Source organism: Pan troglodytes, chromosome 2, assembly GCF_028858775.2.
Source record: "Pan troglodytes isolate AG18354 chromosome 2, NHGRI_mPanTro3-v2.0_pri, whole genome shotgun sequence".
NCBI classification, from domain to species: Eukaryota; Metazoa; Chordata; class Mammalia; order Primates; family Hominidae; genus Pan; species Pan troglodytes.
In genome coordinates this window covers 40,534,047-40,552,182 of record NC_086015.1, presented here as the reverse complement: position 1 = coordinate 40,552,182, position 18,136 = coordinate 40,534,047, and the positions used below count along the sequence as shown (strand labels likewise).

The following is an 18,136-nucleotide window of genomic DNA, read 5'->3' as shown; positions in this document are numbered from 1 at the left end:
ATATGAGATAAAATGTAAGCCTCTTTAACCATCCAGAAAATGCAGATTAGCATGAAATATTATTAATCTATCAAACTGACATAACAAAAAATAATAATGTTCAATTCTTGCAAGCATGTGATGATCTGGATATGCTCATGAACAGCTGGTGTGAGTGTAAGTTGGCACGACCTTTCTGAATGCAATTTGGCAATATGCATCAAGAATTGTACACGTGTTGATCTGTTTTCCTCTAAATTCCAAAGTACATCCTAAGAAAATAATCAGAGTTAGAGACAAATATTTATGTTCAGAGATGTTCAATGCAGTTATCAATAACAGTTTTAAAAATAAAAACTCTGAATATCCAATAACAAGAGAAACTTAAACACATTCCTGTACATCTAGACTAAGGATTGGCAAACTTTTTCTTTAAAGGGCCAAATGCTAAATATTGTAGGCTTTGCAGGCCATCTGGTCTCTGTTGCTGTGACTCAACTCAGCTATTTAGTTGTAGCATGAAAGTAGCCGCAGACCATATATATATATGAATAAATTTAGCTATGTTCTAATAAAACTTTCTTAAAACCTGTGTTTTGATAAACATTTAATGACTAAATTTTTTAAATGTTAGGAAACTAAAGAGGATATGATATCAAAATATGAATTAAAAGTTTGACATGAAATATGCCAGTGTTTATGTTGGTAATAATTTAATGGTTGAATTGCTTATGGTCTCTATTTTATCTTTTATACCTCTTAGAAATATTTTCCCTCAAATTTTCTCCAAAATAAATGCATTTTGGTTTTGTAATATAAAATATTTTTTTCTGTTTTTTTTTAAAGCTTTGATAGAACACAAACAATAAATGAAAATGGTTCTATAGGTGCAATAAAACTATGCATGAATTTAAAGAATTTTTTTTCAGGAGGATCTTTAATTAATGTTTGGTCAACTAGAGTAAAATAGACTGAATTCCACATAAATATTCAATTTATGGACTTAGTTAATTTTCCTAAGTATTTTAAAGTCCACTTTTTAGATCAGTATTTTTTGTTTTCTTTTTTAAAATTTTTATTTTAAGTTCCAGGATATATGTGCAGGATGTGCAGGTTTGTTAGATAAGTAAATGTGTGCCATGGTGGTTTGCTGCACCTATCAACCCATCACCTAGGTATTAAGCCCATGTGCATTATATTTTTATCCTGATGCTCTCCCTCTCACTACCCCACCACGCCCCTGCCCCAACAGGCCCTAGTGTGTGTTGTTCCCTCCCTGTGTCCATGTGTTCTCATTGTTCAGCTCCCATTTATGACTGAGAACATGCAGTGTTTAGTTTTCTGTTCCTGCATTAGTTTGATGAGGATAATGGCTTCCAGCTCCATCCATGTCCCTGCAAAGGACATGATCTTATTCCTTTTTATGGCTGCATAGTATTCTATGGTGTATGTGTACCATATTTTCTTTATTCAGTCTTTCATTGATGGGCATTTGGGTTGATTCCATGTCTTTGCTATTGGGAATAGTGCTGCAATGAACATATGCATGCATTTATCTTTATAATAAAATGATTTATATTCCTTTAGGTATATACCCAGTAATGGGATTGCTGGATCAAAGGGTATTTCTGGTTCTAGGTTTTTGAGAAATTGCCACACTATCTTCCACAATGGTTTAATTTACATTCCCACCAACAGTGTAAAAGCATTCCTATTTCTCCACAGCCTCATCAGCATCTGCTGTTTCTTGACTCTTTAATAATCACCATTCTGACTGGAGTGAGATGGTACTCTTTGTGGTTTTGATTTTCAGTTCTGTAATGATCAGTGATGTTGAGCTTTTCTTCATATGTTTCCTGGCCATATAAATATCTTCTTTTGAGAAGTGTCTGTTCATGTCCTTTGCCCACTTTTTATTGGGGTTGTTTTTTTTTGTTTTTTGTTTTCTTGTTTTTTTGTAAATTTGTTTAAGTTCTTTATAGATTCTGGATATTAGATCTTTGTCATATGGGTAGATTGCAATAATTTTCTCCCATTCTGTAGGCCGTCTGTTCACTCTGATAGTTTCTTTTGCTGTGCAGAAGCTCTTTAGTTTAATTAGATCCCATTTGTCAATTTTTGCTTTTGTTGCAATTGCTTTTGATGTTTTGGTCAGGAAGTCTTTGCCTGTGCCTATGTCCTGAATGGTTGAGTTAATTTTTGTATAAGGTGTAAGAAAGGGGTCCATCTTCAATCTTCTGCATATGGCTAGCCCACTTCCCCAGCACCATTTATTAGATAGGGACTCCTTTCCCCATTGCTTGGTTTTGTCAGATTTGTCAAAGATTAGATGGTTGTAGATGTGTGGTCTTATTTCTGAGACCTCTATACTGTTCCATTGGCCTATGTATCTGTTTTTGTACCAGTACCATGCTGTTTTGGTTATTGTAGCCTTGTAGTATAGCTTGAAGCCAGGTAGTGGGATGCCTCCAGCTTTGTTCTTTTTGCTTAGGGTTGCCTTGTCTATACAGGCTCTTTTTTGGTTCCATAAGAATTTTAAAGTAGTTTTTTTTTTTCTAATTCTGTGAAGAATGTCAATGGCCATACACCCTCCCAAGACTGAACTGGGAAGAAGTTGAATCCCTGAATAGACCAATCACAAGTTCTGAAATTGAGGCAGTAACAAATAGCCTACCAACCAAAAAAAGCCCAGCACCAGACAGATTTACAGCTGAATTCTACCAGAGGTACAAAAAGGAGCTGGTACCATTTCTTCTGAAACTATTCCAAACAATTGAAAAGGAGGGACCCCTCCCTAATTCATTTTATGAGGCCAGCATCATCCCGGTACTAAAACCTGGCAGAGATACAACAAAAAAAGAAAACTTCAGGCCAATGTCCCTGATGAAGATCGATGTAAAAATCCTTGGTAAAATACTGGCAAACTGAATCCAGCAGCACATCAAAAAGCTTATTCACCATGATCAAGTTGGCTTCATTCTTGGGATGCAAGGCTGGTTCAACATATGCAAATCAATACATGTAATTCACACATAAACAGAACTAAAGACAAAAACCACATGATTATTTCAATAGATGCAGAAAAGGCCTTCAATAAATTTCAACGTCCATTCATTTTAAAAACTCTCAATAAACTAGGTATTGAAGGAACGTACCTCAAAATAATAAGAGCCATTTATGGCAAACCCACAGCCAATATTATACCGAATGGGCAAAAGCTGGAAGCATTCTCCTTGAAAATTGGCACAAAAAGATGCCCTCTCTCACCACTTCTACTCAACATAGTATTAGAAGTTCTGGCCAGGGCAATCAGGCAAGAGAAAGAAATAACAGGTATTCAGATAGGAAGAGAGGAAGTCAAAATGTCTCTGTTTGCAGATGTCATGATCCTATATCGAGTAAACTCCATCATCTCAGCCCAAGCTTCTTAAGCTGATTCACAGCTTTGGCAAAGTCTCAGGATACAAAATCAATGTTCAATAATCACAAGCATTACTATACGCCAACAACGGACAAGCAGAGAGCCAAATCGTGAATGAACTCCCATTCACAATTGCTACAAAGAGTCTAAAATACCTAGAATACAGCTAACAAGGCGAGTGAAGGATCTTTTCAAGGAGAACTACAAACCACTGCTCAAGGAAGTAAGAGAGGACACAAACAAATGGAAAAGCATCCCATGCTCATGGATAGAAAGAAAAAGTATCATGTAAATGGCCATACTCCCCAAAGTAATTTATAGATTCAATGTTATTCCCATTAAAGAAATGTTTTATGGTATTTTAAAGTTGATTTAATAAGGATACATTTTAAAATTTAAAAATGAAGAGGCCAGGTGCAGTGGCTTATGCCTGTAATCCTAGTGCTTTGGGAGGCTGGGGATCACTTGAGCCTAGGACTTCGAGACCAGCCTGAGCAACATGTCAAAACCCCACTTCTACATTAAATACAAAAATCATCTGGGCATGGTGGTGCACACCTGTGGTCCCAGTTGATTGGGAGGCTGAGGTGGGAGGATTACCTGAGCCTAGGGAGTGAGACCCTGCCTCACAAAAAGAAGATGAAGAAGAACAACAAGGAGGAGGAGGAAGAGGAGGAAAAGGAGGAGGAGGAAACAGAAAACATACTTGTATCAATGCAAACTCTCATTGTGTTCATAACAAATGGATAACTTAATTATATTTGGAAACAAGAGCTCTGCAAAAAAATACAATAATTATGAGACAGATTAACCCCAGAAGTAGAAAATGTGATTTAATCAAAGATGTGCATTGCATTTATCTTTAGAATCAAATTTATTTTATTTTCTTGTTAATGTCCATTTGTCTCTTTATATTTGTAGGGTTATAAATATCATATTGGCTATTTTCTGGTGCTTACTGGGTAAGTTTAGGTGGCATTAACCACTGCAGATGAATTCCTCATTTAGGCTTTACTCTTTAGTGATAATGGTAGCCAGGAAAATGACTTCTGCTATGCATTTGTGGTGGCCAGGCACTGTGCTAAGGCTTTATATAGGTAAGCACATTTAACTCTCACATCAAGTTCAAGAGAGAGATGCTACTATGCTGATGAGAAGGTTGACATTCAGAGGCTACTTTGTCAAAATCACACAGGATATAGATCCATTTCTGTATGACACTAGTATCTGTGCTCTTTCTATTATATACTCCCTGCAATTAACAAGCATATTTTGAAATCTTCAACCTAAAATAACTTAGGACACTAAAGTGGAGACAAATTTTGAAATTTGTTTCTAAAATTGATTTTTAAAAGGCATTTTTTCTTTGAAATGGCTGATGTATTTAAAAAATTGATACTATCTTTATTACCTGAGTGGTGAAATAATCTGTACACCAAACCCCTGTGACATGCAATTTGCCTATATAAGAAACCTGCACATGTTGTACCCCTGAACCTAAAATAAAAGAAGACAATAATTATGAGCAGACTCATTTGGTTCCAGGTTCAGGCTGAAATGCTCTGTTGCATCTTGAACGTGTCTAGCTGAAGAGGCTGAATTGTTTGCCTTACCTCCTCCACACCCCAAACCCTAGCAGATTCAGTTTAACCATGAGGGCAGAGAATGCAGGTATGAGGCCCATTCCCAGAAAAAAAATTGTGGAGAATATGCCAAGGAATTGGTGGGAGTCACTGAACAGATGTTCTGCTTGTAGAAATTGATCAACTTGAGCAAATTTTAATTTGCCTTCTGGTTTCACTGATTGGATTTTAATAACATAAAAACAATGTTTGACCTCAAATGGGAAAGCATAAGATTATTCTGAAAAAAAAAAACATGCTAGCAAGATTATTGAGTAACACTTTGCCAATAAAGATGAACATTCTTCCCAAATTTATTTTATTCAAAGACTTTCCAAATTTTTGGAACAGGAAGGATACAGTTGGGTAAACTTGGGGAAGGTTGAAGTGTTGGCATGGAATCAAGCTGGAAAAAGTGCCCATTTGCTTTGCGAGTTGTGTATCGCATCAGAGATGGGGTGTCAGTCTGATGATGATGCCTTTGCCTGGAATCAAGAATGACCCAATAGGGAGCCCACATGAGCAAGAACTTGTATTCAAGGAGTCTTTTGGTCCCAAGACAGCTGCCTTTATGACACTCTTCATCCTTGGGAACCAAGCTGCTCTTTACTGTTCAGAGTTCTTTCCGCATTGTTCAGGGCACATGGCTAGTGGAAAGCCTTGACTTGGGGTTTGCAGACCTGTGTTTATGTTCCATCCTGGACACTTACTAGGCTTTTGCCCCTTGAGCAAGACACATAACCTCTACGAGTGTTTGTTTTCTCATTTATAAAATAGAAATAATGAATCCATAAAATTCACAGGGCATGTGTATAAACTTTATTTATACAGTGTGTCTGTATGACATTAAATAATGACTAATAATTATGATTCTTAAAACAATTATTATTGTGACAATGTTTAAGACAGTATTAATTTGTTCTTTCCTTTTCTGTGAGCCAGGGGCTAGAGATAAAATGTTCTCTTTCAAAAAGCAGACCCCAAAACAGGTCATCACATCCAAAAAGGAATAGTCATGTGGGGTTTGCATATACTTTTATGGGAGACAGAGTGGTCAGTGCAGTCTTCCAGGGGTAGGGCTAGTAGGTTTCCAGGGGTATTGTCATTAAGGGGAATCTTCGGATGCCACTGCTCTTTATAGGCAGATGCTGGCTTCTGCTGTTACCTCTTTGGGGAGTGTGCAGGCAAGTGATAGGTTGGCAAATAACAGCCCCAGGGGGAACAAACAACTTTGGGCAGAAAATGAAGGATCGGGTGCTCTTGAGTGAGGTATATTTCATGTCAGCACATTGATGACTTTTGATCTTTTTAAACATAGAGTCTGTCTACAAGCAACTGGATGAAAGAGAGCTTGTGCAATTTACAAAATGCAATGTGTCCTAAAGTGGGCATATCATATAAGCAATTTTTATAAAAGGGAAGTATGTCAATTTCAAGTAAAACTGTAAAACCAGTGTGAAACCATAGAGCCCAGTGACCCAATTTCCTAAGGATATTAGAGATTTTAACAACCAAAAATCGTTAGATGGCATACACCTCTTGGGGTTATTGCATCTACATAAGCAGCAGCAGATAATGCAATTTGATATAGCAATTGTTGGATATGGTGATGTGTGTGTTGTGTGTGTGTGTGCATTTGTGTACACATGTGCAAAGTTGAGGCCCAGGAAAACCACAGCAACACTGTGTACCTTTATGTTATTAGATTCAAAAGACAAGATTGAATATTTTAAATTGTGCTACTTTTAAATTTTATTTTTGTAAAATATACCATGAAAGTAATTTAAATGGAAGAGAACAAAGCCATTAAGTTTTTTACTACCATTGTATCATTAATATTTATTTGTTCATGGTTTATGAAGCCATCATTTAAGATGGTGACACAATATTTGAAGATATTTGCCCTCTCTCCTAGGTCTCTCCTCACTTCCCCAAAGGCAGAAGATCTAATTGCACCACAGGTGCCAGGGGTTTCTCACTGTCTCTTAAAGCTTCCTCCTCTCTTGTTCCTTCTGGGAGGGAATCGGGCCATCTTATGCCAGTTTTGCCGCAGTCCTTTCTGCTCCCTTTCTCCCATGGGGCATCTGGTACCATTAGATCCTCAGATTCAGACCAGCCCATGGTGGTGGTGGTAAGGTGGGTGGGCTGTGGTGAGGCCTCTTAGGTCTCTAGATCACATCTGGTACTCTGTCTGGTTTACTATGGTTCCATGAATGAAAACAGGGCTTCAGGCCCCGTCTGCATCTCTCCGTTTGTGTTTATCTTGGGAGAACAGTGACTGGGATCTGGGTTCGGATTCCACTATTCCAATTCCATAATATTATCATAACACCATCAAAATTGCTTGGGGTCCTAACGTTGTCCATTAAAGAAAATATTGTCATTGAGTTAATCACTTCCGTTGTTTGTGCAATTGTTCCTAATTCTCACCATCATGAATATCACTCTGATGACTGTCTTTTTGCATAAAGTCTCCCCCTGTTTACTTTAGGTTATTTTCTTGCATACATTACAGAAAATGGAATTACTGTATTCATGAAGTTGAGCAATTTCATGGCTCTAAATACATGGTACCAAATCAGTATCCAAATGAGTGGACTAATGTCTCCCAGCATTTATGAAAGTGCCAGTTTCAATGACTCCATCTCCACCTTTGTTAAAATATATAGGAAAAATAATACTCAGAATTATTGGTCTCTTGTTTTCAATGATTTTCATTTACTTGAATTTAAAGGGAGGGTGAGTTACATTTTTTTAAAAAAGCTGTCCTCCATATTATCATTTTTCTTTAGATTTTTCCTTTTAAAGATTCTTTTGAATAGCCATAAAGAAAAGGTAAATCAGCCAGGTGCGGTGGCTCACGCCTGTAATCCCAGCACTTTGGGAGGCCGAGGCGGGTGGATCACCTGAGGTCCAGAGTTTGAGACCAGCCTGACCAACATGGAGAAACCCTGACTGTACTAAAAATATAAAAAAATTAGCCAGGCGTGGTGGCTCATGCCTGTAATCCCAGCTGCTCCGGAGGCTGAGGCAGGAGAATGGCTTGAACCTGGGAGGTGGAGGTTGCTGTGAGCCGAGATTGCGCCATTGCACTCCAGCCTGGACAACAAGAGTGAAACTCCGTCTCAAAAAAAAAAAAAAAGAAAAAAAAAAAAGAAAAGGTGAATTATTATTCTTTGAGGATATATTTGTTAGTTTGAAAATGATAAAGTCAGTTAAAGCTACATGTGGACTATACAATGGTTGATTAAGTGGGGCAAAGCAATTTTTAAAATTACAAATCAGCTATAATTTTAAGGTAATGACTGATTTTCTTGTGTGACTTAGAAACTATCTTTGAGGCAATCCTAAAAAAGGCATTCAAGATGTGTTTTTGGCAACTCGGTTGAACAGAGATGTATTAAAATTATTAATGCCTTTTTCATTGTGAACTTCCTTGTAGGGCGAGCCTTATCAATTTCAACTTCAGGCATTCATTACCTTGGGAAATAATAAAATTCTTATATCAAGAATGCAGAAAGAAACAGAGGAAAGATTTTTGACTTCCAAAGTTGAAAATTAAAGTCCTCTGTGAGACTTTATTGGGAGAGGAAATAAATTTTTAATTCCCCAAATCCTCCACTAATATATCAAGAACAAACCAGGCTGGAGTGCAGTGGCACGATCTCGGCTCACTGCAGCCTCCACCTCCCTGGTTCAAGAGATTCTCCTGCCTCAGCCTCCTAAGTAGCTGGGATTACAGATGTGTGCCACCACGCCCAGCTAATTTTTGTATTTTTAGTAGAGACGGGGTTTCATCATATTGGCTAGGATGGTCTCCATCTCTTGACCTCGTGATCCGCCCTCCTCGGCCTCCCAAAGTGCTGGGATTACAGGCGTGAGCCACTGAGCCCCGCCGTAAGTCCAAGCATATTATTTTACTCTGTAGTGAGGACACAGGACATGACCTGAGGGGAGCTGCAGTCAGAGAAGAAGGCAGGTAGGAAGGCCTCTCTCTGCTGGAAGACAAAGACAGGAAGAGTAGGCCAGAGAGTTAAAGTGTGAGAATGCGGTTTCTTTGTCTCTATCAACATTCCAGCCATGAGATGGTGGAGCTTAAAGACATACAAATGTAGGGGTTCACATTTTACTTCTCAGGAAAATTGACAGCATCAAAGAGAACTCTACATTCAACATGGCCCTGGAGCAAGATGGTGACAGGCACCTCTAGATTAGACATATAGAGATGTTCATTTATGAGCCTGAGATAGTATCTGGTTATCTAAATTTAGTCCGTGTCTTTTGCAATGGTATGAAGGTGTTGTGGGCTTCAGTGAATAGGTAGAGACTTGGAGTCCAGATAAGAAAACCCAAGAGTTTCCTAATAGCAACAACTAATAACAAAGTATTCATTAGAGAGCACTGAAGAATTAACCACACCTTTGTTGGACACTAACTCAGAGCCCAAACGAGAGAAGCTGTCCACATCAGAGACCGGTGGTCTTCCGAGAAGAGCATGAGGGACGAGATGTCCTCGCCTGCCACTATCACGTTTCGTTTATGAACAGGTATCACCAAGTGAGAGTCCTAAAATTTTAGTTTGCATGTTTAGCTCCTACAACACTGACATCATTGGAGTAAGTATAACTTTTCTCAAAGTGAATACTTTGAATGTGACCCCACTCATTCAGATTTATACATATTATTAAGTTTATTAAAATGACACCCTATTTGGCTCATATCTGGAATGTGTTTGTGTGATTTACTCACCTGATTCTCTTTCAGTGTTATCTGCCCCTGTTCCTTACACCCAATGAAGGTTCTAACACATCTAAAAATCTTCTCATTTTGTTGTAGTCTCTGAACAAAGTTGGCTGGAAAGAAGCCAATTCTGTCTTGAATTTTCCCCTGAAAGGAAAAAGGAGGCATGCATCCACAATTGTAGCATGTATTATAATTATAATAGTTACCAAATGATTTTCTCTTTTTTTTTTTAAAGAAAGAGGAACACTTACTTTCCACCAGTCTTCATTGGAATCCTCTAAAAGAGTAATTATGTCTCCTGGCCTAAAATGAAGAATGAATGAGTTAGGTAAAGGAAAAAAAAAGAAAAATAAGATACTTTAAAGTCAGGAGTAATCATTTCTCATTTACACAAATAGTCTTAAAAGAAATAGAAATAAAGTAAATATAACTTTTACCAGTTCCTCCTACCAAGAAAATAGCTGTATTACACATTGAAGGCAAACATGATTTTATGCTGTATTTAAAAAATAACTCTTTTTTTTTTTTTTTTTTTTAAACAGAGTCTCGCTCTGTTGCCAGGCTGGAGTGCAGTGGCACGATCTCGGCTCACTGCAACCTCTGACTCGCTGGTTCAAGCTATTCTCCTGCCTCAGCCTCCTGAGTAGCTGGGATTACAGGCATCCGCCACCATGCCCAGATCATTTTTGTATTTTTAGTAGAGATGGGGTTTCACCATGTTGGCCAGGATGGTTTCAATCTCCTGACCTCACGATCTGCCTGCCTCGGCTTCCCAAAGTGTTGGGATTACAGGCGTGAGTCATCCAGCCCAGCCAAAAATAACTGTTACCTGTAGTTTGATACATAAATGATCATGAAGCTCCAAAATTTCAAGATACAAATCTCCCTTCTTCTCAGCCCCATGATCTACCTCCTGTCCCCTGTGTGTCCTTCTAGACTCCTTCCCACACACTTACATTTATACATAGATATGTTCATGTATTTTTTTTTGTTTAGTATTGACATCTAGAATTGGTCATTATCTTTATCATTATCTACACCTTCCCAATACCTTCTCAAAACCTAGCACACTTTTGCTTAGCTCCATTTTTCCTGTCTGCCATCTTTTATGCTGGTGTAATTGGAGTTTTGTACTAGATCTGTGTATGTGTGCATGTGTGTGTGTGTGTCTACATTCTACATCATTCATCAAGAATTACTTGGGTTTGGCTAAAGACTAATGTGTTTTTGTTGTTTAATTCTTTCTATTCAACACAGCTGTGACAATTGGAAGGCTGTTATTTTTCACACTGGGAAAATTTTCTCTACTATTTCTTTCGTGTTTTTCTCCCATCTATGATGTTCTCTCTTCTTTCCTTCTGGAACTTCTAGTCAACACATACTGGACCTTCTGAATCCATCCTCACATTTTTTGTCTTTCTTACGTACTTACAGTCTTATTTTCCTCTATGTTCTTAAATTTTTTTCTCAATTTTATTTTCCTGATTATTTATTTTGTATTTGGGCTTGTCTTCTATTATTTATCATAATACTGAGAATTGTTTTAGAAAAAGTTTTCAGAAAACATTTTTAGAAAAAAATAGTTTCTAAGGGTTCTTTATTATTTCTGAAATTTTTCTTTCTTTCTCATTATTTCCTTATTCTTTTCTGAAAGAGTTCTGAAAGTGGCTTTCCATCATGGATGCAATGTTATAATGGATTGTATAGAGATTATTATATTTTCAAAACAATATTTCTTTCTTTTACTGAATATTTGTTTCCTCTGAAATTAGTTGGCCTATCCTTTATCTTATTACTTCTTTTTTATGTCAAGTATTTTTTCTAAAATCTAATATTTCTTGGTTATCTCTTTTTATGAAAGACTGAAAATGGAAAATGGAGGTAGGTGGATGTGGACAGGCTTCTCCGCTATTCTATACCTATGGTCTGCCATGGGTCTCCCTTTCAAGTGCAAGGGCTATTTACAGGCTCTGTTTAAGGGAGCAGCGTGTGTCAATTGGTGCGTCTCCTGCCTTTTGGATACTTGAACGTATAGCAGATAAGCAGTATGGTGCCGCCTCCTCCTCCTATCCTAATAGCTGTAGCAAGGAGGATTTTCTTACCACTGGTGAGAGAAAAGGTCAGTTTATTTTTCTCCTAAGTAGAGCTGCCTTTTCCTTTTTTCCATGCCCTCTAGAAGGTCTGAAGGTCCAGAGTTATCTCAACACAGTTCTTATTTCCCAGGCTTCTATGCTCACATAAGAGCCCTCCTTAGGCATGGGTTCTTTTTCTTTAGAGTATAGGTGTTGGCTTAATTCTGGAGTTCAACATCATTGCTGCCAATTGTTCATTATAAGTAGTAATGCGGTGCTATGAATACAGTTGAGACTGTATCACTTATGTATTGTCACAGTAATGCTGTGTGATAAACAGCCACAAAACCCCAATGACTCACTCACAGGTCTGGGTGTTGGCTGGCTTTTGCTGAGGTGACTGGGGTGACTTTGCCCTATTCCACATTTCTCATCCCTTGGAAGGTCAGTTTCATAGCAATGATCAAAGTTCAGGAGCAGTGCATGGAAACATGCAAAGCACACGATGCCTCTAAGGCTTAGATCCAGAACTGACACATTGTCACTTTGCTTCATTTCATTGGCCAAAACAAGTCTCAAGGCCAGTTCAGACTCAAGGGATAGGGTAACAGGCTCCGTCCACCTCTGTTTTGGGAGGAACTGCAAAGTCCCATGACAGGGGCATGAATATAGGGAGGGGTGAATAATTAGGGCCATTAATGCAATCAATCCATTGCAGACTGTCACGCTTTTCAGTGAAGTCCTGTGCATTCCGTGTCTCTTTAAATGTGCTCCCCCTTCTATAGCTGTTTTGTCCTGAGTATTCTTTGGTCTCTGGTCATCTTCATTGTTCACAATTCAACTGCATTTGCTGTAGTCTGCGAGGAAATTCCCAAGATTTCTGGTTCTCTCTTAGCATGCGGTCTTGTTTTCTAGTACTGTTATAGATGTGTTAAAAAAAAAAGTATTTTCTGACATGTTTAGGAATTGGAGCAAAAGTAGATTTGAGTATTCATTTTGCTATTCTGATCCAATCTCCTTTGCTGTCATTTTCAATTCTCAGTTAATATCTACCTTCATCAGGGATTCCAAATATAACAGGCTTGTCACACCTGCAGCATTAAGCACAACTGGCATTTTGGTATTTCAACAGTCACAGTTTCATGCTGATGCCACAGAAAGCGAGGTGGCTGAAAATCACTCTTTCCCAGGTCAGGGATTTAATTAAGCAGCAAGGATGAAAGTCAATGTAGAAAAATCTTCTAAGCCCCAGCAGATTTTATTTAAACCAGTAACCTAAGAAACCATGAGTTAGTATCAAACACAATGACTTTGCTGCTGCTCTGGTAGAAACTGTAAATAGGGAATAAAGCTGGGGGAGGTACCTTTCCCTAAGAGTGAAAGAGGCAGACTGTGGGAGGTACCTTTCCCTAAGGGTGAAAGAGGGTGCTGCCTCAATCCGACCTCTATTTTTATAGTCTACTGAGAGACTCACTCTTGGCTGTGCCTAGAGGTGGACGGTCCCCAGCACTTGACCCTCGTTAACTGAATTACACATTAGAATAAGGCACTCACTGGGATAACAGGCTATAATCTTATGAGAAATACCAGACATACTTCTGGAAGTGTGATGAGGGTTCTGTCCTTTCCTAAAAAAGAGCTCCACCAGGATCAGAAAATTGCTTGGTGAGTGATTTATTTATCCATTTATTATTTCCTTGGTTTTTGTTTACCCACTCATTCAACACATATTTATAGAATGTGGGCTCTGAAAGAGTGTCATCTTACTAGGCACTGGGTTTACTCTGGTGAATAAAATCCTCACTAGAGCTAATAGTATAGTGAGAAAGATAGACAATAAACAAGTAAATAGATAAAAAACTTAATAAATAGATACTAACAATAAACATATCACATATGTATAATTATTAAGTATATAATTGTAAATTGGCTTAAGGACTATGAGGGAAATTAGAAGATGTAGCCAAAAAGGACCAGTAGACTCCTCTAGAGATTAGTCAAATACTCTAAGTACCTGGCAGAGATAGCTAATGCCTCTTTTTCACTATAGAGAGGATCTTGCTCGAGGATAGCCCTTGAATCCAAGGTAGTAACTCTCTAACATCTAGACCAGCAAATCTGTGGCTTGTGGGATTTTTTACTGCCCCCATACCCTTCCAGGCATCACCCAACAATCTCAGTACTCTTTCCCACAGAGCCTGCCTTCTGATTTAGAATCCTTTTCAACACTGGGCTCTAGGTGGTGGATCTGAGTAGGCATGCAAGATGAAACCACTCTGTGTAACATAGCTTATTATTTTTTATATACATATATTTTATTTATTTATTTATTTATTTGAGATGGAGTTTCACTCTGTCGCCCAGGCTGGAGTGCAGTGGTGCTATCTCGGTTCACTGCAACCTCTGCCTCCCAGGTTCAAGCGATTCTTCTGCCTCAGCCTCCTAAGTAGCTGGGATGAAAGGCGCCCGCTACCATGCCTGGCTGATTTTTGTATTTTTAGTAGAGACAGGGTTTCACCACGTTGGCCAGGCTGGTCTCGAACTCCTGACTTCATGATCTGCCTGCCTCAGCCTCCCAAAGTGCTGGGATTACAGGCGTGAGCCACCGCGCCTGGCCCGCTTATTATTATTTGCTAAAAATTAGTCTTGACCCAGTTTTGAGGCTCTAGCTGGAGGCTGATCAGTTCCCCTTCTTAAGCAGCTGATTAAGTCCGCACCCCAACAACTCCTTGATGAGGGCTCTTGTACTCTGGGCCACTCTGTACCACCCCTAATGTCCCACTCTAGAGCCAGGTACTAGATAATGTGGGACATCCCCTGTGCCCTGGAACCTGTGAAAATTATTCAAATTAATCAATCTACAGGGAGCCCCTGGAAACCTAGCCTACCCCACAGCCTGCCATACATAATCTGCCTACTGTAGCTCCAGCTTCCTGTTACCCTGACTCCCACAGCAACCTTCTGTGTTGCCCTTAGTGGCAACCCTTCACTCTCAACTGTGAGTTTTCTTCTGAACCCTTTCTTAATTTAGTTATCTTCTCTTGCCATGGTGTTGGTGTGTTGTGCGATGTCATCAAAGAAACAAATGAAAACATTCTGCCAACTGGCTCAATTTAGGGAGAGCCTTGCCATTGGTCCCAGAGGAATGGTGGCCTAATGCTTAAAATTCTCCTTTCCCCAGGTTAGACTTGGCTAATCCATGACTCTGCCCTCAGTTGTTTCATGCTTCTGTGGCTGTCAGGCCCTTTCCATGGAATAATTCTTCATTCAGGTTATCACACTACAGGCACATTTGAGAAAAGTCCTTCTCTGGCTTAATAGTTATTCTCTTGCTTTTAGGAGACTTTATGTTATTGATACATTACGTCTAGATTTTACAATTTAACTCTATTTCCAAATTCTTGGGACCAACTTGATGGGCCCCCAGTTACTTAAAAAACATTTCCTTTGCTTAGTTCAATCAGAGCATTGTACATTCAGGTAAAGGTTTTGCTTACATTGTAATCCACAATTGTATACCATGATGTAAAGTATAATGCAATTCATAAACAATTGAAGCATCAGTTTCCTTTAGTGAAAAGAGGTCAGAGCACCACAGCTGGCCTTTTGCTTTTGTTTGCTCAGTAAAATTTGCCATAGGCCCAGAGGAAGATTTGCAAGTTAGTTATATAATGATTTATAGGAACTCTTGAAATGGTGAAAGGGCTGTGAGCTCACAAGAATTAGAATAAAATAACAAAAGCAACTACAGAATTATGGCTTACCAGTGAGGAGGACAGGGTTTAATTTTGAGTGTGTGTGTACTTGCACACATGTGCGTGAGAACCAATGGTTGCTTTCTGGGTTCATTCTCAGCAGTCCTGTCTCTCTTATTTCTCAGTTTTTCATATGGGCATTGGAACCATCTCTTCCACCACCGGGTAAACTGTCTGCAGGGACTCAGTGTACACAGAGGGTATGAATGATATGAGCTGAGCTTGGCCAGCTACATGGAACTATTCTGCAAGATGTTAGAAAGATGGTTTGATCTTCCAGGGTGGGCTCTTGGAGGAAGGAGTATGAGTTGTCCTGAGGCATCCCCCGCCCAGCCCAGCCTCTCTCCAATCCCCAAGTAGAGCACAAATTCCTAGGAGAGGAGACATGACACCCTCCAGATGAGGACACTGCTTCTGAGAGAAACACTTTCTCTACTATCTGAGACAAGCCTGAGACCTCAGATTGGCCCTACTTTGGGAAGCACATGGTAAAAGCAGAATGCCCTAGGGCCTTTGCTTTCTGAATGCTTTAAAATTCAAAGAAAAGGAGTCTTGTCTCACTCCTCCATTTCTGCTCATTTATCCTAGGAAAACTCTATGACATTCAAGTATTTTCTAAATGTTTATAAAACATCAGGTATTGGGTGTGCATTGGGGGATACAAAAATCAAAAAAATTATCTAAGCCTGGGTTTTCTTATCTGTAAGGTTAGGATAATAGCACTTACCCCATCAATAGTTTTTGAGGACTAAATGACAAAATATTTGTAATGCATATTTAGATAAGCCCCCATTAGATGGTGGCTGTTATTGTAAAGACATAGTTACTGCCTTCAAGATGTCAGTAATTTCAAAGGATAAAGACAATAAACTGTTTAAAGTAAGGGTCATCCCTGAGGGAGAAGCAAATGCTAGCATGGTGGGGAGATGACAAACAAATATAGAACTGATCCCAAACAAAAATCCCAAATAGATGTCTCTTTGAGGATTGGCTATCTCAATTATATTTATATACTTATATATTATGCATGATAAATTATTGTGAGCTATATTTACTTTGCAAAGTTAAATCTTTTTTTTCTTTTTTTTAAAGACAGTCTCACTCTGTTGTCCAGGTTGGAGTGCAATGGTGCAATCATGGGTCACTGCAGCCTCTACCTCCTGGGCTTGAGCAATCCTCCTGCTCAGCCTCCCAAGTATCTGGGACTACAGGTACATGACACCACTCCCAGGTAACTTTCAAAATTTTTTATAGGATCTCACGATGTTGCCCAGGCTGGTTTCTAACTCTTGGCCTCAAATGATCCTCCTGCCTCAGCATCCCAAAATGTTGGGCTTACAGACACGAGCCACCATGCCTGGCCTCAAAGTTAAGTCTTTATCACTGTGATTGATATACAGTAGGGCTTAAAATTGCTAATTTTCATGTAAACCTGCATTTTTCCACTTGTAAATTAGAAGATTTATTCTAATCATTGCCTTTTACGTTTATGTCTCATTAGGTTTTTGGCAGGGATGGTTGGTTAATGAAATAGCCTTGACTTCAGTGGCTTCAGACGCTAACATTTGGTGTGATTCGGAGCTATGGAAAACCTTCTCCCTCTCTTCATACTGTCCCTCTTCCCCTTCCTTGTCCACTCCACGTAGTGACCACAAAGGTGTATCAGGGCCCAGGAGCTGGACCTAGTATTCTATTATCCAGGTGGCTGATTGTAATGGAGATGTTGGCAGGGTTGAGCCTAGAGGGCGATGGCAATGTTCACTAAATGTTGTCATGAACAGTTGCATTTTCATACAAGTAGGCAGGCTAAGAGAGATTTCACCATTTACAGGCAAGGTTTGAATCTATAACTAACTCCACTAAATCAAGCTGCCTCTTGCACCACCCATGCCGTGTCAAAACTCATCAGAACTGCCCACTTTACTATATAGTTATTTTGAGCCTCTTTAATATTTCCTGCCCTTTCTCATTCATTAGGCAAAACAAACCTTAAATCAAGTTTATAGCAACCAGTCACTCAGCAAAAATAGATACCCTTGAAAAACCAAGCTGAAGGGGGCAGAAAAAGGAGCCAGCCAAATGGCTCCATTAATCTTAGATCTATGACTTAATTTTTCACCAGACTTATTTCCCAATTTGCATTATCTTGGTCCAGAATCTTTTACAGTCTTGGCACATGGGTATGTAATAAGGAACTCCTGAATTTGCATTTTGATTTTGTCTTAAGCCTGATATCCACGAGACTGCCTGCACTTTCCCAAGTCCATAGACCAGCTCAGAGAAAAGCATTCAACTGAAGGGCAATTTGGAAGGAATTTGGTAAATGTTCTTGAACTGTCATGGATCACGCTCTCCAGAACCTAATTGAGAGAGGCATTTGAGTGAGAGGGAGGCTGCTAAACACATTAGTGACATTTGGGAAGATCTGGGTTTCTTGACATAGTGCAGCATCAGAGCATAATATGCATCAGAGACTTTCCTCAAATAGCCTTAATTGCATTTTGATGTCCTGGTGACTGTGAAGATTATTTTTAAATCAAATTG

The 18,136-nt window shown here is 39.0% G+C and overlaps 1 protein-coding gene across 4 annotated transcripts in view; it reads right to left on the bottom strand.

Annotated features, from left to right (window-relative positions):
• Nucleotides 1–18,136, bottom strand: part of STAC (SH3 and cysteine rich domain) — a 169,766-nt gene that overhangs the window by 9,206 nt on the left and 142,424 nt on the right. For 3 of the 4 annotated variants that reach the window (XM_516358.5, XM_016940654.4, XM_024355367.3), the window contains 2 exons: nucleotides 10,017–10,068; nucleotides 9,772–9,909 (listed from right to left, as the gene is read on the bottom strand). In XM_516358.5, coding sequence (XP_516358.4) covers nucleotides 9,772–9,909; nucleotides 10,017–10,068 — 190 coding nt within the window. Of the gene's footprint in view, nucleotides 1–7,270; nucleotides 7,375–9,771; nucleotides 9,910–10,016; nucleotides 10,069–18,136 lie in introns of those variants that run through there. The other variant, XM_009445148.5, reaches the window with a different exon arrangement.